We start from the raw sequence: 22,128 nt of genomic DNA on the forward strand, positions 1-22,128 counted from the left end.
AACCAGAAAGAAAGAATCCATAAGAATCATCTCGCCCAGTGTACGGTTTTGCGGACGCACGGATAGAGTCAGAACACACAGCCATCGACGAGACAGGCGAGAATCGCAGCCATCTCTGTGTGCTCCAACCATAGTGGTGAAGCGACGATCCGAGAAAATCCTGCCGCGGAAGTCGCGAAGTTCCGGTCAGTGGTTTCGCTACTTGGCGGTGTCCAGCGCCTACGGAAGTGCAGTCTTTGCGAACCCCCATGAGGGCTACCCTGAACGGTAATCGATGAAGTCCCCCTGCTCCTGGAGGTTTCCTTGACATTGTGAGGGAGTGGGTCTGTTCGGAGTGTAAAGTTTTTCCACCACTTTGGGTTCCCTTTTTGTGTAGTAGAGTGTCGTGAATGGCTTTTTTCGATGTGAGACAAAGTTTTTTCTGCTTGGTTTCGCTCGCCTGAAGGATACATGAGTCGGTGGCGATCCTCCGGGTGATATATAGCGAGTTAATCGGAAAACTCGAGTTACGGGGCCAATCCAATCAATCAATGGTGGCAACTTGAATGGGCCAAGGGAATAAGGCAGGCTAGTGAAAAGAGTGAAACGCATGCACCGCAATAGGGGAAGAAGAAAAGTTGTACCAGAAGAGTGAATGGCGTGAGTGTGAGTAAAAAAAATTGCATACATGGCTTGTTGCAAATGAGCCTAATAATCCTCAAAGTTGAGTGGGATAATAACTTGGATGCAGTCATCGTGTCATGTGAAAAAAATCTGCATTGATTGTGCAAAGATCTGTAAATAGTTGATCAATATTTGGGACATTATGTCCATAGTGGTTTAATCGCTGGAGAACTGTCATTACCCGACACAGGCACGCACACCAAGAAAAAAAAGTCTATGAGATTCCTATTTGATTGATTTTTGCTGCTGCGACTCTGCTTCTTCTTCGTCCTGTGCTGCTTGACTCCGTACTTTTGTGCACACATTCCGGTTCTCCATTCTCGGATAAAAAGGAAGAAAACCAACTGCACTAGACGAACGAAGCAACGAAGGTTGGGAGGAATTCGCAATCGGTAAGTGTCTGAGTCATCATCTCTTGGTCACAAAACAATCAAAGACATAAAGGTGAACAAATGCAGTCGCACTGGACAGGACTCGGAAGCTCGTATACGACATTAAATATACGACTTCTCTCTTCAGAATTCCAAATGACAAGACAACAGGCACATTGCTCATAACTTCCTACTGGAATCGATTATGTTCGGGGCACATTTTCACACTATGGACAGTCTCTTTTATATTTTCTTCTAAAAAAAGAAAATAACAGCAAAGAGCGGTGACACAGTCAAACCGAGCCGTCAGACGCGCCATGTATGCGGTGAGTGTGGAATAAGCATAAAGAAAACAACCAAGTTAAAAATATAAATAAATCTCTTAAGTGCTGCGCTGCGAGATCCGTTCAGCGTTCCGCCTTCAACATCATCATCATCATCGTCTTAGATGCCGACGTCGACGTCGTACGCATCATAGACGTCTTGCCTTGGCGTCCTAAGCACATACCGTGTAGATTGGAGGAAGACAGTCCGAGCGCGCTAGCTGGAGCACCAGCCAACCCTGACTTATGGATTGTAAAGAATCTTCCTCCAAAGTAATAATGTGCATCACTGCAAGACATTATCCATCAGGGGAATCTGCTGCCCTGGCCATCGCCCGGTTGGCTACATACAGACTGGCAATCGAGCGAGATTAGTCACTCATGAGCAAACCGCATAAAGTTTGATTGCCCATAATCTGTGGGGATGGGATAGGGCAAAACGCTCCATGCTCAAGTTAAGTTAGTGAGAAATTATTTATCATGCATTTTATTACAACTGAAAAATCAATTGATTTTTAAATCAGTTTTGTTAATAACATTTAAATTGTTCTTCTCGCAATCAGCGGATGCCAAATTTAATTTAAGTGCTATAGGGTATATGGCTCAAACCTTAGCCTATTATGCTGTGGTTGAACACATTTACGGTTGTAAATTTTTACTTCATATATTGAAGCTCTACCCTAAACTATGCCAACAAACGGCTTGCTTACTTTTGGTTATTGCGCCAAGGAGTCGAAAACAAGCAAATTTTTCTAATCTTAGCTCTGGTGGTGGATGATTTTTCAGCCCATGAAATGCTGGTACATTATTCACTATAAGTCGTTTGTAAAAGCCATAAAAAAGACAATTTATTATAATGAGCTGCTTCAAATGAAAATCGTATGTCGAAATATGGCAACAAGTACTCCTAATATTGTCCCAAAATGTTTTGGTTATTCTTTTTGCTAACTCATGAAAATTGTGAATTTAATATGATTTGAAATTAATATGATTTAATACGATAAATTGATTAATTTGCGTGATGAGTCAACGTTACACCCTACGCTAACATTACATCCCGTTACCCTATAAGACCCTTGCATAATATTAGTGAATACCATATTAATGAAATATCAATACAAAATATCAATAAATAACATGACACATTTACAAGACACTGATAAGACCGGTAGTCCTCTACGGACATGAAGCATGGACAATTATCGAGGAGGACTTGCAAGCACTCGGAGTACTCGAGAGACGGGTGCTTGGGACCATTTATGGCGGTATGCAAGAAGACGTTGTGGAATGAACGAAGAATGAACCACGAGCTCGCCTAGCTCTACGGCGAACCCAATATCAAAAAGGTATCTAAAGCCGGAAGGGTACGATGGGCAGGGCATATTGCAAGAATACCGGACAGCATTCCTGCAAAGATGGTGTTCGCTTCCGATCCAGCAGGTACGAGACGGCATGGAGCGCAGCGAGCGAGGTGAGCAGACCAGGTGCAAAACGACTTGCCGAGTGTAAGGCGTATTCGAGGATGGAGAGATGCGGGCTCGAACCGTGTATTATGGCGTCAAATAGTTGATTCAGTGTTATTTGCTTAGATGTAAACTAAAGAAATGAATGACATGACATGTTTGGTGCGGTGGTGAATCTTTTTAGACCGCAGTTTCTTCTGGAACCCGTAGTAAGCCCGACTTCCACAGATGATGCGCCTCCGTATTTCACGACTACCATTGTTATCAGCCGTTAGCAAGGATCCAAGGTAAACGAATTCCTCGACCACCTCGAAGGTATCCCCGTCTATCGTAACATTGCATCCCCGGCGGGCCTTGTCGCGTTCGATTCCGCCCACAAGCATGTACTTTGTCTTTGACGCATTCACCACCAGTCCAAATTTTATTGCTTCACGTTTCAGGCGGGTGTACAGTTCTGCCATCTTTGCAAATGTTCGGCCGACAATGTCCATGTCATCCGCGAAACAAATAAATTGACTGGATCTGTTGAAAATCGTACCCCGGCTGTTTCTCCGCATGACACCTTCTAGCGTAATGTTGAACAACAGGCACGACCATCACCTTGTCTTAGTCACCAGCGCGATTCGAATGAACTGGAGTGTTCGCCCGAAACCTCCCGAACCCGAACAGCCCGAAAGTTTTGCACACCATCCACCGTTGCTTTGATCAGTATGGTAAGCTTCCCAGGGAAGCTGTTCTCGTCCATAATTTTCCATAGCTCTACGCGGTCTATACTGTCGTATGCCGCCTTAAAATCAATGAACAGATGACCGTTGGGACCTGGTATTCACGGAATTTTTGAAGGATTTGCCGTACAGTAAAGATCTGGCTCGTTGTCGAGCGGCCGTCAACGAAGCCGGTGATAACTTCCCACGAACTCATTCACTAATAGTGACAGACGACGGAAGATGATCTGGGATATCACTTTGTAGGCGGCATTAAGGATGATGATCGCTCTTCTGACTATCAGTTTGTGCAGGCAAGTGGTCAGCTTTTCCGGGCCCATCTTGATGAGCTCAGCTCCGATACCATCCTTATCAGCTGCTTTATTGGTCTTTAGGTGCTGGATGGCATCCTTAACTTTCTTAGCTGGTTGGCTTCCATCGTCCGCTGCCTTGACCTTCTCAGCGCCATTTAAATGTTCATCGTAGGGTTGCTTCCACCTTTCGATCACCACACGTTCGTCCGTCAAGATGCTCCCATCCTTATCTGCTGTCTCCGCTTCCGCCCGCGCTGCGTTTTTCTCCTCCAGAATCTGTCTGCACTCTTCGTCGAACCAATCGTTCCGTCGACTTCGTCCTACATACCCGACGTTGTTCTCCGCTGCGTAGTTAATGGCTGCTTTAACTATATTCTAGCAGTCCTCAAGAGGGACCCCATCGAGCTCACCCTCTTTCGACAACGCTGCCTCAAGATGTTGCGCGTATGCAGTGGTGACATCAGGTTGCTTCAATCGCTCTAGGTCGTACCGCGGCGGTCATCGGTACCGAACATTGTTGATGACGGATATTTTTGGGCACAGTTTAACCATCACCAGATAGTGGTCAGAGTCGATGTTAGTGCCACGATATGTCCTGACGTCAATAATGTCGGAGAAGTGCCGTCAATCAGAACGTGGTCGATTTGTAATTCTGTCTGCAGTGGTGATCTTAAGGCTTACTAATACGGAAGGCAGTGTTGGAAGTAGGTGCTGCGAATGGCCATATGCTTGGAGGCAGCGAAATCAATTAGTCGTAGCCGTTTTCGTTCGTCAGTCGGTTTACGTTGAACTTTTTTTTTTTTTTTTTTACAAGGGAGAATGCATTTACACACTAACCCAGTACACGTGCATTGTAGTTGCCAAACTACCACACGGAAGTGTACTGGAGTGTCGGACTCGACCATACCGGTAATACCGACTAAACTCCCTTGGGCTCCACCATCGTTTCCCCCAGGAACTACCTCGCAGTACTACTTCTGGGGGGACGGCAGTACTAAGCGTACTCGCTCATTATCGCTCACACAGGCACTCGTCCCACGCGAGACTGACTTGGGTGCTCGCACACCATTCACTCCATTTGAGTCTTACTTGGATGCTCTCCCGGACGCTCCGCTGCCATGCCTCGAGGTGTCAATAGCGGTAACTGCCTGGGCCTACAGATATTACGCTACGACACTCCTGCCTCAGCACGAGCAGATCAATCACACCACTGCCGAAGCAGACCACGCTACCCTGCCGAAGCAGGGACACTCCCCATGCACCACATGTGCACAACTGTAGGTGTGTGGGTACAACCCACTACTACCCTGCCGCCGAAGCAGCTTCTCCAAAGACCATTCGCTCCATGTGACCCTTTTCGGGTGCTCACTCTAACACTCCACTGCAATGCCTCGAGGTGTCGATGGGATACCTCGACTCCTACCTCAGCATGCAGTCCATACTCAGACTTCTGCTGCGCTTCGAGGTGACAATAGCGGCGACACGCTATGACACTCCTGCCTCAGCACAACCAGATCACTCACTCCCTGCCGAAGCAGCTCACGCGCTACCCTACCGAAGTAGGGACACTCCACATGCCAATTGGCACTCCCTGGGCTTGTGCTTTTGAAGCGGCACACAGTCGCTTTGATAGAGTCTGCTTACGGGCACTTGTGGTTTTTTGGGAGGGATTTTAGCAGAGCCCACTGCTAAATCCCACCACGCCCTAGGCAGTTCTCCCTGACTCGCAGACAGCTGGGGAGGGGTCACGTTGAACTTTCTAACCGTCGGTCTGAACTCCTCCTCTTGGCCAACCTGAGCATTCAAATCTCCTATGATGATTTTGACGTCGTAGCTTGGGTAGCTCACCTTCCAGCTGAGCGTATAATGAGTCCTCATCATCATCAGTGCTTCCGGAGTGTGGGCTATGGACGTTGATTATGCTGAAGTTGAAGAACCGGCCTTTGATCCTCAACCTGCACATTCTCTCATTGATCAGCCACCACCCGATCACGCGCCTTTGCATATCGCCCATGAAATCTGTTTCCAGCTCGTGTATGTTGCCGCAGCTCTGGTAGATGGTATGATTACCCCTAAATGTTCTCGCCGTTGATCCCTTCCAACAAACCTCCTGTAGCGCTACGGTACCGAATCCTCGGCCCTTGAGGACATCGGCGAGTATGCGTGTGCTTCCGATGAAGTTGAGAGATTTACAGTTCCACGAACCGAGTTTCTAATCGCTAGTCCCTTTTCGTCGCAGTGGTCGTCGCCGATTGTTCCGGTACGTATTCTCTTGTTGATTATTCGTCGCGTGAGTTATTTCAAAGGCCGGCTTGCAGGGCCTGACACAAAACCCCCTAAATTTCCGGAGGACCATTCCACTTTATTTACGATGAACCATGGTGCACAGTTCCACTCAGAGTCTCTCGCTGGCATTCGGACGATGATCAGCCGCCCCTAACAGATGCTCATTAAGATTTGCACCTCCGGAGAGGAGCAAACCCTTTCCCTTCTCTGTCAGCATATGACCATAGTTCCCACCGGGGTTGGTTACCCGATCTTCCCTAAGGTTGGTCGTATCCCGGCCAGCGCCACGAGGAGGTAGGAATAAGAGTTGCTGGGTAAAAGGCTAAGGACCGCGCGATGGGATCTATTTTATTCCTTCAGATATGCGAAGTACCAATGGTACGCTTTACCCAGTATTTGTCGTTCCGAGAGTCTAACCCTGATTACAGAAATAGTATCGTATTCTCGGAAGTATCAGAGCATGCAAGGCAAATGATTCTTGTCATATTGTGCTTAAGTTTTGACAAAGGCTTGTTGCGAGGTGCGTTTGTCAGTAAGAAGCTATCCTGATGACAAAGGTTATATTGTTAGGCGTTGGCCGAATATTAAATCCCTGCATTAAAGAAAAAATTCACTTTTTTTTTCTCGAAAAGGGACTCAACGAAACAAAACGATGATTTTTCAATAACTTCAGAGGGTACTGTCCGGTTGACCCAAATTTCAATGGTAAACAATAGGACACGATTCCACGTCGAATGTAACTTGTTGCGAGCAAAAAAATAAACTTAATTGTTTCAATCAATTATATCAAAATAAATACAAAAAACTGCAAAAAAAAACGTCATTAAGGGGATACGGGAAGCACGAACAATCATTAAACCGTCATCATTTTCATCATTGAATGCTTAATTTTATTTCTACAACAAATATGATTTTGAAAAAGCATCAGCGACGCGTGCTTACTCGCCATCTACATGCTGATACATTTACAGTTACATCAAACAACTAAAAACCGTAATACGCCGCTCCAAAGTTACGAGGTGATAACGCTAGAAAGAGATAAAAGATAGGAAAAACAACACGGTGTGTAGTTCTTCCCCGAGTCACCTTAAAATAAGTTAGGTAATATCCATAGCGATATTGAACTATTTATCAACAAAGAAAGAGTGACGACAATCGAATTTTGCGCAACCTTTTTGGAATGTGATGCAAAAATTTTAGTGCTAATATTTTGATGGCAATCGCATTTGAAGTTCAAAATAGATTAAATTTACTGTATACATACGCATTGCTTCTAACTTTTTCAATTAAATCACTCCACTTTATGAAAATTTGAGAACGGTATAGAAAACTGCCATTTTTATTTCCACGTAAAAAATTGTTTATAGTACAAAGTAGAGCTGTACATCAAGTTTTGTGTTACAGCACAAAACATTGTGTTATTGTAGCAGTTGTCAAAATGACAGCATCTGCTTTCTGTCCAAAGATACGTAGGGGTGCCCACAACCGAATCACTTCCCCTACCCATCGGAATATTATTGGCGAAGAGCGCTTATCTCGATACCTACATGAGAAGGCTATCGATTTGATAAAGTCGCTTCTACTCCCATTCCTCACGTGTGGGACCTTGAAATTCCTCCATTCCACCATATTGCTCTACTGGTAGTGGAGATTGGCAAATTACAGTCACTAGTAGTGTAAGGTATGGGACTATAACACACTACTTTGTACCTAGTAGCACGTATTGCATAAAACCACAAGTTTGAATTATCTTCTTCGTCTTCTAATCATTTTCCACCTTTTCGGGCATTTCTAATTGGATGTTTGGCAACTCTCAGTAATAACGGTCATAATGCGGCCCAAGTTAACGAGAAAGAATTGGTCACACCTGTATACAGGAAAATTCATATTGATGTTGTGTTCCACATTACTATCCCCCAATGCAAAAGTTTTAAATTTACAATTTGTTGGATTATGAAAACTTTTCAACGAGAAGTTTATTTATATTCACTGACAACAATGAAAACCTCATATCCACATGCGGTAAATATATTTTTTTTTACTATAGCGTTTCCCAAATAGAGGCAAAATAGAAATCTGCACCAAGAATATTCCGCGATATCCAAATATAAAATATGTACTTGATTTTTTTAAACAATCTGTTCACTCGCTACCAACGGTGTAAACCCGGCCATATTGGCAGGCTCAGTACAACACTGAAGCTGACAATATGGCGACCCTAACCCCTAATGATGAATGACCTCGGGGGTGAAACAATTAGCTAGGTCGTTACCGCAGCCTGTGGAGGTTTCACAGAGTGAGGGCTCCTTCGGCGGCAAGCGGGTGGCAGTGGATGGTACCCACACACACCTCCAAGTGATGCACATGTGGTGCAAGCGAATGGAAGTTGGGGGTATAACTCGTAATACCCCCACAAAGTGAGGGACCAAGTGTATGGGTGAGCACACAAATAAGCCTCGCATGGTACGCATGTTCGGTAGTGTTAGAATGACTGAAGTCTGGTGAGGCCTGGCAGGAGTGTCGGGGGGCAGATACCTTTGCGGCACCTCAGAATTAGGGGACACGAAAGTCTCGCTATGCCTGGCAGGAGTGTCGGGGAGTTGATGCTTCTGCGGCACCTCAGAAATTGGAGAGATGTAAGGTAAGTGATGCCACTCCGTTGCAGGATGGAGAGACTATCACACTGATTGAGGACTATCTGGGCTTCGAAATATCAATAGGGGGTACTGCCTGCAAAGTACCTGTCCGACACCATGTTGGCAGTAACCAAGCCCGGGTAGGTGAGAGTTAGGCACGCGTGACGTGCCGTGTGTTCCACGCACAAACGATGCACAGGAGGTGCACAGAGTGGATACAAATGGGAGATGGGGGTATTACAATCCCCACCACTGAGTGAGAGACTGAATGTCAAGAGAGTGGAGAGGAAGGAGTTGGTTTTAGTGGGTCGGGAGCAGGCATTGAAAACGTGAGTGAAGCGGACGAGCATTGATCGACTTCAATCATTGCATCCTATGCCAGTGAGCGAACAGGCTTGCTCAGATGGATACCAAACAACGATTATGAGCGATGAAGATCTTTAAACATTGAATCAACGAACGCCAAATTTCAATGATCTAGAAAGCATCATCGATTAGGCCGCAGTAGAGCATCAAGTTGGCTTGAATTTAGCCGATTTTTACTCATGATCTGATTTTTTCCAATGCCTGGTCGGGAGTGGTGATCCCATCCACACATTACCTGGGTTCACCTCCCCGGGTGTTTGGTTGCAGATTTCCATTACCTTCGTTAAAAAAAAATACCATCTACCAGAGCTGCAACAACACACACGGGTTGAGAACAGCTTTCATAGTGATGGACAATATGCAAAGGCGTGTGATCTGGTGGTGGCCGATCAATGAGAGAATTTGCAGGTTGAGGATCAAAGGTCGGTTCTTCAACTTCTGCATAATCAACGTCCATAGCCCACACTCCGGAAACACTGATGATGATGAGGACGCATTCTAAGCTCAGATGGAACGTGAGTACAACAGCTGCCCAAGCCACGACGTCAAAATCATCATAGGAGATTTGAATGCTCTGGTTGGCCAAGAGGAGGAGTTTAGACCGACGATTGGAAAGTTCAGCGCCCACCGGCTGACGAACGAAACCGGTCTACGACTAATTGATTTTGCCGTCTCCAAGAATATGGCCATTCGCAGCACCTACTTCCAACACAGCCGTATCGGTACACCTGGAGATCACCACGGCAGACAGAATCACAAATCGACCACGTTCTGATTGATGGACGGTACTTCTCCGCCAACATCGACTCTGACCACTATCTGGTGATGGTTAAACTGCGCCCAAAATTATCCGTCATCAACAATGTTCGGTGCCGATGGCCGCCGCGGTACGACCTAGAGCGACTGGAGCAAACTGATGCATCCCGCAAAGGCTTCGTGCCGCGAGCCGACATGTGAAGGGATAAGGATGGGCGCATTTTGACGGACGAACGTGTGGTGATTGAAAGGTGGAAGCAGCACTACGGGGAACATTTAACACAGCCCTCACCTTGAAGGAAGTTAAGGATACCATCCAACAGCTTAAAACCAATGAAGTAGCTGGTAAGAATGGTGTAAGAGCTGAGCTCATCAAGATGGGCCCGGAAAAGCTGGCTTCTTGCCTGAACAAACTGATAGTCAGGATCTGAGAAACTGCTACCTGAGGAGTGGAAGGAAGGGGTCATATGCCCCATCTACAAGAAAGGCAACAAGCTGGAATGTGAGAACTTTCGAGCGATCACCATCCTCAATGCCGCCTACAAAGTGATATCCCAGATCACCTTCCGTCGTCTGTCATTATTAGTGAATGAGCTCGTGGGAAGTTATCAAGCCGGTTTTGTTGACGGCCGCTTGACAACGGATTAGATCTTTACTGTACGGCACATTCTTAAAAAATGCCGTGAATACCAGGTCCCAACGCACCGCAGACTGCGTAGAGCTATTGAGAACTATGGACGAGAACAGCTTCCCTGGGAAGCTTACCAGAATGATCAAAGCAACGGTGAATAGTGTGCAAAACTGTGTGAAGATTTTGGGCGAGCACTCCAGATCGTTCGAATCGCGCCGGGGACTAAGAAAAAGTGATGGACTTTCGTGCCTGATGTTCAACATTGCGCTAGAAGGTGTCATGCGGAGAGCCGGGTGTAACAGCCGGGGTACGATTTTCAACAGATCCAGTCAATTTATTTGTTTCGCGGATGACACGGACATTGTCGGCCGAACATTTGCAAAGGGGGCAAAATTGTACACCCGCCTGAAACATGAAGCAACAAAAGTAAAACTGGTGGTGAATACATCGAAGACAAAATACATGCTTGTACAATACTCGAGGAGGACTTGCAAGCACTCGAAGTATTCGAGAGACGGTTGCTTAGGACTATCTTTGGCGGTGTGCAAGAAGACGGTGTGTGACGGCGAAGAATGTACCACGAGCTCGCCCAGCTCTACGGCGTACCCAGTATCCAAAGCCGGAAGGATACGATGGGCAGGGCATGTTTCAAAAATGCCAGACAGCAACCCTGCAAAGATGGTGTTTTTCCGATCCGGCAGGTACGAGACGGCGTGGTGCACTGAGAGCGAGGTGGGCAGACCAGGTGCAAAACGACTTGGCGAGCGTGGGGCGCATTCGAGGATGGAGAGATGCGGCCTCGAGCTCGAACCGTGTATTGTGGCGTCAAATTGTTGATTCAGTGTTATCTGTTTAGATGTAGACTAAATAAATGAAATGGTATATGTCCTCTTTGGTCTCCAGTAGCCTTGCGAGCAAAGGCGTAGGATTGCCAATCCGGAGATGGCGAGTTCGATTCTCGGTCCGGTCTAGGATGTTTTCGGGTTGGAAACATTCTCGACACCCTGAGCATAGTGTATCCATTGTACTTGCCACACAAGATACATACTCATGCAATGGCGGGCATAGAAAAAGCTTTCAATTAACAACTGAGGAATTGCTAATAGAATACTAAGTTGAAAAGCTAGGCCAAGTTCCAGTTGGAATGTAGAGCCATTGAAGAAGAAGAAGAAGAAGAAGAAGAAGATGTCCTCTTTGTATTACATAGAATAGAATGTGTGGACTGCACAACATTGGTTCTTGGCCATCGAAACCAACGCCAGAGGCTGAGTAGCTTTTCAACCGACCAATCTTAACCTGGACTTCCTTGAGATTTGGAGCTGAGAAACCTTTGAATGCACGCGTCACCATACTGCCATCGATGTCTGCCACATCGCCATCCAGCTGTTCTTCGTAGCGCTGCCACCACCACGCTTGTTAGTAAAAAGGATCCCTTTTATGTTCCTACACATGTCAGGCTGAGGCACGTGGCCCTTACATGAACGAATTAACTACGCAAAGATATAATATGTGTTATTAGCACAGTACACTTGCTCCATTTCTTTAATGTCTCGAATTTCTGGTGGCTGTTTAACCTCCGGATTCTTTGATGACTAGGAATATTTTTGTGAACTCGTTCTATTTTATGTACCGTGGACCCCCGATAATTTGAACTGTACCTCATTCAAATTAACGGGGTTCATTTTTAGTTTGAACTTCTGGTTACTCTATTTGCATCAGAAAACTGGTTTCTGTCTGCTCACTTTGCTGGTTTGTTCTGATTTAAAATACATGCTTGATGCTTTTGAGACATTGATGACGTTTGAACAATTTTTAATTTGAACGATGTTCAAACGAACGGGGTTCAAATTAAAAAGTGTTCAGATTAAAAGCGGTCATATTACCGGGGGTCCACGGTATCTCTCAATTTACGTACATTTTTGTTTTCTACATTTCGATAACCTCCCTATCTCGATATCTCTCTCGATGTGTTCTGGTCCTATTCTGTTTCTCCCCCTATGTCGATATGTATATTGAAATCTCTAGACTACTAGACCACCTTGCGACAATAACAAACACATTCAAAACAACAAATGACATTTGTGTTGTTGTCGTTTCTCATAGCAACTAGCTTTTTTCCATCTAGTACCCATATCAATTTTCTTTAAATTCCTCGATTTCTCCTTATCTCGATGGTCCCTTCAACATCGAGGTGTGGAGAGGCGACTGAGCATGAGCATGAGCATGATTGACCGCCCACGGTTGCTACTCCGTTATTGCCAGGTCAGCTGTAATTACACAGAGAACCAACAGATGAAGTTTGGGACTAACATCATCTTCAATGTGTAAGAACTGGTGACCCAAATATAAGCAATACCAGCGCCGGCCGTGTCCGAATGCAGGTCAATTAGGGAATAGGTAGGAAATTGTTGACGTGATACTCGCAATGATAGAACCGGACAAGTCATCTGCACTTCCACGAGAAATCACTGGGATGTTGGATATATGGGGTAGGGAGTGTGGCAGGGTTCGTTTTGGTAAACGGTATGCCGTGTATAGCGTGTAGTTTGATCGATGAAAACAAAACTTATATTTTTTATTAAGGCCGCACAAAGCAGAACAAAATTTCGGTGATCGGCTGATCGTTCTGCTTTCCGCACAAAGCAGAACAAAACTTTGATGACCGGCCGATCGTTCTGCTTACTGAAGAAAACATGTCTGGACGCGATTTATACTTTTACTTAGAAACTTACTCACACGCATGAAGCAGAACAAAATTTCGGTTACCGGCCGATCGTTCTGCTTCCCGCACAAAGGAGAACAAAATTTCGATGACCGGCCGAACATTCTGCTTACTGAAAAAACACCTCTGGACGCGATCTCCGATCGTTCTACGTCCAATACAAAACACGTAAAAATCTGTACTGAACGGATTGTTTCACTATCCAATTTACTCGAGGTGTGGAGAGGCGACTGTAGTGTATATGTATCACAAAGGATATGCAACAAATTTAAAACCGTCTGATTTATCTTCGGTTACTCGTGTGGATATTAAAGCCTTAATCCAGTGATTTATTGGATGACCGAGAACCTATGCCTTTGACACACTCTATTCTATACATCAAAAAGGACTTGTATCATATTTAGAATAGTCCGATTGGTCTTTGGTTGCGTCTGTGGCATTTACCATATTTAAAGCAGTCTGATTGATCTTTGGTCACGCATGTAAATCTTGTGACCTTACTTCAGGAATGACCCCAAAAAACCTTAATTCGTTTAGAACACCATAGGAATTAGCAAACAAAAGGATTCTGTGGAGTTTTACAAATTCATCCGAATGAATTCCAAATCCCAAAGAATTTATCATTTGCTGAGAAATTCCATTAAAAAATCAGGATTGGTTGGAAATTCTTCGGTAACCTAAGGCGTATGATGGCCTCTTTTAAATATAAATAACTGACCATAGAGGTAGTACGGTATTTTGCTGGAATTTATTTCATCCGCTCGTCTATGGAATCTATAGTGTCTATATTTGGGACACACTGATTTTGATAAAACCAGAAAGCAAAGTTCAAACCATGGGCTAGCCAAACGAGATGAACCTTTTCCGGTGCGACGATGTCAGTTCGTTTCCATCACCACGAAGTCAATCACAGGTTCACGATAAATGAGTATGCATTAAATATTTACAAAGAACATGTGGAGTGTAGGGTAACAGAAGGCATTTCAGTCTGACATTCAATTCCCATTGTAGGCTTTCATAGATGCAGTATCCTTCCACCGCGGTTCACAGCATCGAAAAGTTATATCAGTAGGCATAATGCACTGGACTTTCAGCGACAGAGTGGGTTTGAAATTGAGCCGCAGTACGGTAGTACCTGCTGTGACCCTACTTGCAGTTCAGTCGAACGAAAATAGTTTTCCACAGAATTTGATAATGGAGTTAAAATGTCGGTTGATAGCCTATCACTTCGTCGTCGATTCGATATACTTGATTAGAAGGAATTAGTGAATCAGTTGACACCGTATCAAAATAGTTATTACCTATGTCGTATTCCTAGAAATGAATCAGAATAATCAACAACTGATGAATCGTTAAACCGTTATCAAGTTAAGCAATCTGTTATCGATGACGAAGAGGAGGAAGTAAAGAAGGGCTGTTCGTCGTAAAACTGAGTTTTTGGAAAATGGAAGTAATATTAATTTGAAATCGCATACCTAAAACGGTGCTCCGGTACAGACGCTAATTCGTAATTTTACGCACATGCTGATTTATTGATGCATTTTATGTTTGATTCGTTTTTGTTAAATTGAGCCTGTCAATGATAAAAATCCGAACAACAATTATTGCTAGATAGACCATATTAAAGCTAAAACATATGAACGGTAAAAGTACAATTTTACCGTCAAGACCACTGCTAGGTGGATGGGTTTTTTAATTTCTCTTGTCATAGTCACCAAATGCTATACTTGTTTCGTTACATAAAATGACTAACATATAGGATCTTTTTTCCCTGCTTATCTCTTTCAGACGCGATACCGACACTGGAATGGCTCTGCTATGAACACGACCGAAGTTTCGTCCAGGATTGCATTCGCGAAAATGAAAAACTAAAGTAAAAGGAAGAAAATATAAAAGTACAGAGGAAGTAAATCAACACCACTGGCGCGTTCTTTAAGTGTAAATCAGTGTTATTTTTTTCCGTTGCCAGTATTTCTGCTGAAAATCAATACCCGTTGGCCAAGTGAGCCCAAGTGAAGGTGTGTGTTTATCGATAAAAGCTGTATTAAGAAATCCATGTAGCGAAGAAGATAATAAATAAGAAAAGAAGTTCCGTTTGGGTGTGTATCGTTTCGCCAGTGTTCCATTATCTCGTTTAGGGGTTTTGGCGACTAGGTTCGATTCGATAACAACGGCAAGAAAGCAAAGCTCTAACTGCTTTTACTCGTGTGGTGTGGTCGTGTGGTGCCCTGGTGACAAGGCACCGTGAGAGTGGGTTCCAATCAAACGGTGAAGAAAACGGCGGTGTTTCCTCCCGTCTAGGTTCGTTCGCCTAGTTTCGAAGGGGGGCTCCATATAGCGCAGTACCGGAGCAATAAGTAGGAGTGCAAAATGTCCAGCGAAGAGGACAAGCCACCGGCACCACCGGTACGGCTTACCAGCAATCGTGGGGGCGGCGATCGTATCGATAGTGCCGCGCCGGTCGACATGAAACCGCTGCCAAAAGGTGAGTTGTTGTGATTAGTACGGGGGGTTTGTGGATTATGGTGCGGATTGGGTCAGAATCTGCTTATAGTGGCTATATCTTACGCGATTATGGAAGGTGTTCACTGTTTGATTGCAGCCGACATTTCACGCGATGGTAGATGTTATAAATTGTTGAAGGTGCAAACGATTTCACGAGCTTGCAGATGCTTCCAAAAGGGAATCATCTTGGGAACTTGGTTGAAAAAGTTTTTTTAATGGCAAGGTACTTAACATCTAAGAGAAAATCGCATTTCAAACGCTTTATGCAAAATATGATGATTATAATACTTCAATTATGTTTTAAAATATCTTGCAGCTTGTTTTCTTAGTTAATTTATTTAATCCTGACCTTCTCAAGGGTAATGTGTACGGAATTGAAGCAATATAAGAACATACCGTTGTTCTTTAGTTCAAATTATATTTCTATCTACGATAATTAAGGTACTTTTCTAATGGGTTTTATTTGCTTTTCTCGGAGCCACGCGGAGCGTTTCCTTCAACTCAGATCTGGTTCCACGTTACTCGACGCACACCCCACACGACGTGCTCGATATCCTGATAGTCGCCGCAAACGAAGAGATTGCTTTCCGGAAGCCCAATCCGAAACGTATGTGCATTTAGCGAGTAGTGATTGGACATTAGTCGACATCATAGTCTTTACGATACCTGCTGCCATCTACCCATATCTCCATTTTTCCATTTCCGCTGCCAAATAATCAAGGTCTCCTGACGTGCTATTAGGAAAAAATGGAAAAAAATCATCAAAGGCGATTTGTCACGTATAAATATCGCCTTCCATAACGCCTACCTTAGTTAGGGAGTTCGCTTTCTAATTGCCCGGAATTGCGCAATGACAAAATACCCATACCATGGTAATGGCTTTGGAGCGTTTCGATGAAGCACTGAATTATTCACGTATCCGTATCCGCTGTCCATAAACCACGTAGACTCTTGGGGGGTGTTTTTAAAATGTCTACGTTAGAAGGAGAGCGGATTCACTTGTTTGGTTTTTTCAGGATTTTTCCGGATTTTGTTTGCAAGACTTTAACTAAATAATCTTTTGAATTTCTCCAGAAAAATCCAATGAACTTCACTCAACTTCCGCTCAAAACTATCATGGATTTCATTAGGAAATTCTTCTGTGTTGAAAAAGAAAGAAAGTATTCAATGAAAACTTTCAAACATTGTTCAAAATTTCCACTTGGATTTTATTGCAGATTTTACTAGAATATCTTTTGGTTTTTAGCAGTTTTTTACCCTTCCTTCGGAAGTGTCTATAATTTCGCTTTGTATGCGTTACGCAGGTGTGTTACGTATTAATCTATCAAGAAATCTCGTGAATTATTAAATAAAATGTATGGTGTTTGAAACAAATTCACTTTGACATTGAAAATATAAGTATAACAAATGATATGATATGGAATTATGCCTATTTTTCTGATTTGTTTCAAAGAAACAAATGATTTTAATTGAGGAACATATAGAAGCATGTACAAATAAATCTCAGAAAAGCAAAAACGTAAAAATTGAAAGGGATTTCAAAATTTTTTTCAGTGGAAGCTAGATAGCAAATGTGAGCATGTTTTGAGACACTAATAGATCACTTGCATGCATGTATGTGTGCGTATGTGTGCAAATTTTGAAATTTACTACCATAAAAATCTAGCTCATTTTTAAGGTACTTAACAAGTTCAGTTTTATCAAATTAGACATTCATAAGGCGAAATATATGTTATTATTGAACGCTATTGAGTTTTGTTCAGATCAATGACTGATTTAGTTAGTTCTGGTTTAATTAATATCAAGGTCTCTGGAAATTACGAGTACATTATATGCAACCAGCGTTACGATAGTTACTAACCATGTCACAATAGTTATTCAATCCGGCGAGCGCCTTATATTGTCTATCCGGAATAAATTTATACCGCTTTTTATACCGAAGTTGGATTTTTCTCCAGATACAGGCAACTTTCCCAACTTCGGTGCGCTGGATTCGCCTAAAGATGCGCTAAACAACGCATCAAGTAGTTTGACAAATAAAACTTCGGAAGAAAGTTCGGTTCGGTAGTCCCGACTTCCGAATTCTAACTTGGTGCTACGCCGACAATAGATAAGCAACATAAAGTACAGTACGTTATCATTCGTTGAGTTGCCACTGAACCCATGACATCCGCCTTTGGGTAGGCAATTATTTTGTTACTTTCACGGTAAATCGCCGTGGGAAGCTGAGTAGTTTTATCTCGTTTTAAATACTGGAGTCTGGAAAAAAATTCCTTATAACTAAGGAAGGGTCAAAATCTCACTGTAGGTGGATTAATCTGGGTTTTTTAAATAAATTTCCTTAGTAAATTGCTCAAAATTTGCAAGAAAAATTGAGGGGTGTAGGTGACAATTTGGTTAAAATTGAGTTGACTACAGCCAAAAATTTTGGCTTTTTGGTCCTTGTGCTTTGCGGCAATATGCGATGTTTATCTTTGGAGTATAAAAGGGAAATTTTAAAAGTTCTCAATCGAGAAATTCTATGAAATTCCCACTGAAAACTTATTGACATTCTTGGAATTTCAACTAGAAATTTTTTGAAATTCTGAAATTCTTCGATTTTCTACGCGCCGATGCAAAAGTGTCCAACAGAAATTAAATTATTTGGCTACGAGATTTTGTGGACAGAGGATTAAATTTGATTTAGTTGAAAATCTCCCAAATAAAGAAAATTGTCCCAAATTGTCATTTGAAAGTAAAACATATTTGACCGAAATGGACATACGGCCGAAAGTGTCTTTCGACTGAATTGGTCATTTTGCCAAAAATGTCGTTTATCCGAATAGGTCATTTGGCAGAAAATGGCGTTTGACCAAAATTGTTGTTTTGCAAGAAGGATATTTTAGGGCCAAATGGCTCTTTCTGACAAACAAACATTTCTAACAAACGGAATTTTCGACCATATGTTCAATTTGGTCAAACGAAATTTTTGGCGAAACGACCCCTTTGACCAAACAGCAATGACCTCTTAGGGCAAACAACTTTTTCGGCCAAATATCTCTTTCGGCTGTATGTCGCTTTTGGCCAAATGGAATTTAGTTAGATGACTTTCGGCAAACAAATGGATTTTCGTAGATGGTTACGGCCAAACGACGAAAAGGATAAATATGAAGTTTGGCCGAATATGTCATTTAGCCGAACAAACAATTAGGCCAAAACCCAGCTGGCCGTAATCGTCATTTAGTCGATATAAACATACGGCCAGAAATTAAATTATTTGGCTACGAGATTTTGTGGACAGAGGATTAAATTTGATTTAGTTGAAAATTTCCCAAATAAAGAAATTGTCCGAAATTGTCGTTTGAAAGTAAAACATTTTTTGGCGAAACGACCCCTTGGCCAAACAGCAATGACCTCTTAAGGCAAACAACTTTTTCGGCCAAATATCTCTTTCGGCTGTATGTCGCTTTTGGCCAAATGGAATTTGGTTAGATGACTTTCGGCAAACAAATGGATTTTCGTAGATGGTTACGGCCAAACGACGAAAAGGATAAATATGGAGTTTGGCCGAATATGTCATTTAGCCGAACAAACAATTAGGCCAAAACCCAGCTGGCCGTAATCGTCATTTAGTCGATATACACTATTAAAAATCCACACATATTTATTGGCAAAATCCATAGATTTTACTTATGATGTATATCAGCGCACACATAACCATTCTCCACGCGAACTACTAATAAAATATATATCCAAATAAACTTTATGTGTGGTATCGTATTAGCAATTATTTAATTTATGTGTGGTTCTATATCGATTCTATTAGGATGGAGCTATTGCAAAAATTTATAACGGCGACACATATATCTTATATAGATATTTTTGGCAGTGTCAACATACGGCCAGAAATTAAATTATTTGGCTTCGAGATTTTGTGGACAGAGGATTAAATTTGATTTAGTTGAAAATTTCCCAAATAAAGAAATTGTCCGAAATTGTCGTTTGAAAGTAAAACATTTTTTGGCGAAACGACCCCTTTGACCAAACAGCAATGACCTCTTAGGGCAAACAACTTTTTCGGCCAAATATCTCTTTCGGCTGTATGTCGCTTTTGGCCAAATGGAATTTGGTTAGATGACTTTCGGCAAACAAATGGATTTTCGTAGATGGTTACGGCCAAACGACGAAAAGGATAAATATGGAGTTTGGCCGAATATGTCATTTAGCCGAACAAACAATTAGGCCAAAACCCAGCTGGCCGTAATCGTCATTTAGTCGATATAAACATACGGCCAGAAATTAAATTATTTGGCTACGAGATTTTGTGGACAGAGGATTAAATTTGATTTAGTTGAAAATTTCCCAAATAAAGAAATTGTCCGAAATTGTCGTTTGAAAGTAAAACATTTTGGCGAAACGACCCTTTGACCAAACAGCAATGACCTATTAGGGCAAACAACTTTTTCGGCCAAATATCTCTTTCGGCTGTATGTCGCTTTTGGCCAAATGGAATTTGGTTAGATGACTTTCGGCAAACAAATGGATTTTCGTAGATGGTTACGGCCAAACGACGAAAAGGATAAATATGGAGTTTGGCCGAATATGTCATTTAGCCGAACAAACAATTAGGCCAAAACCCAGCTGGCCGTAATCGTCATTTAGTCGATATAAACATACGGCCAAAAATGACGTTTAGCCGAACTGATAACACAGAGAACAGACGTTCATCTTCATTCGCGTGCTTGTGTAAAAGTTTGTACTGGTCATTTTGAAATATGTCGTTATGCCTCCGTTGCGCGGTGCTAGTGTGCTGATAAATCTAGAGTGCTTTGAAAATAGGTCGTATGTGCAAAAGAGAGTCTTCTCTTTCGATTATTACGAAACTATACAAAAGTTTACTTCGAATTTCTTGGCAGATATCCAAAGACAACAGCTTTGTCTATCACGCTGAAATGGAAATGTAGCAAAACATGCAAAACTAGTCGATAAGTTAACGAAAGAGAGCGTGATCAAAGAGAATCTCTCTTTTGCACATACGACCTATTCTCAAAGCAGTCTAGAAATATGGTTAAAATTTGCTGTGTTTTACTTTTAAGCGCTAGTGTTCATTCCGAATTGCTCCTAGGCTCGCTCCTAGGTGGCAGCTATACATTGTTTATGTAGAGTATGCCAACGCCATCACTTAGTGAGATTGAGTTTTTATGTCGGGCAGCCTGCGTTGGCGGCGCTGATGTGCGATTTAAATCTTTACACACGTTTTTAACGAAATTTTGTTCGAGCATCCATGTCTGTTCTCTGTGCTGATAATTTAACCGAAAAAGTCGTTTGGCCAAATAGATCATTTGAATGAAATGGTCATTCGCCAGAAAAGCTATTTGGCCAAAAAGTCTATTTGGTCGTATGGGCCAAATGAAATTTTCGATCAAATGGACCTTTCTGTCAAGCGACCATTTTGGCAAAACCGGAATTTTCGGCCTGATAACCTTTTCGACCAAACGGCCTTTTAGGGCCATCGGCTTTTTTGGCTTAATTACCAAACGTTCATTTCGGCCAAATACAATTCGGCTAGATGACTTTCGGCTTAACGTGATATTCGGCTAAACGGCCTTTCACATTTTTTTTAAATTTCACTTGGAATTTTTCGAATAATTGGAATGGAACTTCCGAATAGTTTTTAAGTTTCCTGTTGAATTTCCTTTAGAGTTCTGAAAAAAAAATCCGTTGGAATACAGTTTTACATTCACATTCATGCGGTAACGCTCGAACTGAGCTAAATTGAATGATTGGTGCTGGAATGATTATTTGGCTGCCCTACAGTCGCACTCACGACGGGATTGATTGTTTTCACTACATTGACTTTGACATATTTCAAACCTGCTACTTGGTGCAAGCATATTGTCTTTGTGAACTATACCGTGCTTGCGAGGACTGGTGCCCCACCTCTCGCTCCGGTGGTAGAACTCTAGCTTACGGGTCGGTGAAGCCGAGGTAGTCGAAGGCTTCCCCTGCCTGTCTGTGGTGAATTAATGTTTCATTCAATGGATGAATTAGAGTGAAATAAATTGATCAACTGATTAAATAATCCTATAAAAAATATTAATAAATTAAATTGGTACTATAACTGGGGTTCTTGCAATTAAAGTATTATATTCCATAGGAGGTTTAAAATTTGCTCCAATCTTTTCCCTCCACAGAACCAGACGATGCCGATCGCAAAAAGAAAACGCTCAAAAACAAAATCAAAGTCTCCAAGGCGTCCCACAACGATTCGAAGCCGAACATCTCCTATCCGACCAACTTCGAGCACACGGTCCACGTGGGCTTCGATGCCATCACCGGAGAATTCACGGTAAGTACATCTTTTCCCATTTATTGTGAAGAACAAATCACACTTCCACATATAGTGTAG

At 42.7% G+C, this 22,128-nt stretch overlaps 1 protein-coding gene across 5 annotated transcripts in view; it reads left to right on the forward strand.

The window, feature by feature from the left end:
- LOC134223251 (serine/threonine-protein kinase Pak) overlaps positions 1 to 22,128 on the forward strand; it is a 180,291-nt gene continuing 158,163 nt past the window's right edge. For 2 of the 5 annotated variants that reach the window (XM_062702393.1, XM_062702397.1), the window contains exons 1-3: positions 1 to 1,055; positions 15,024 to 15,720; positions 21,914 to 22,068. In XM_062702393.1, coding sequence (XP_062558377.1) covers positions 15,606 to 15,720; positions 21,914 to 22,068 — 270 coding nt within the window. In that variant the 5' untranslated portion in view covers positions 1 to 1,055; positions 15,024 to 15,605. The remainder of the gene's footprint in view (positions 1,056 to 15,023; positions 15,721 to 21,913; positions 22,069 to 22,128) is intronic. The other 3 variants (XM_062702394.1, XM_062702395.1, XM_062702396.1) reach the window with 3 other exon arrangements.

This window comes from Armigeres subalbatus, chromosome 3, assembly GCF_024139115.2.
Source record: "Armigeres subalbatus isolate Guangzhou_Male chromosome 3, GZ_Asu_2, whole genome shotgun sequence".
NCBI classification, from domain to species: domain Eukaryota; kingdom Metazoa; phylum Arthropoda; class Insecta; order Diptera; family Culicidae; genus Armigeres; species Armigeres subalbatus.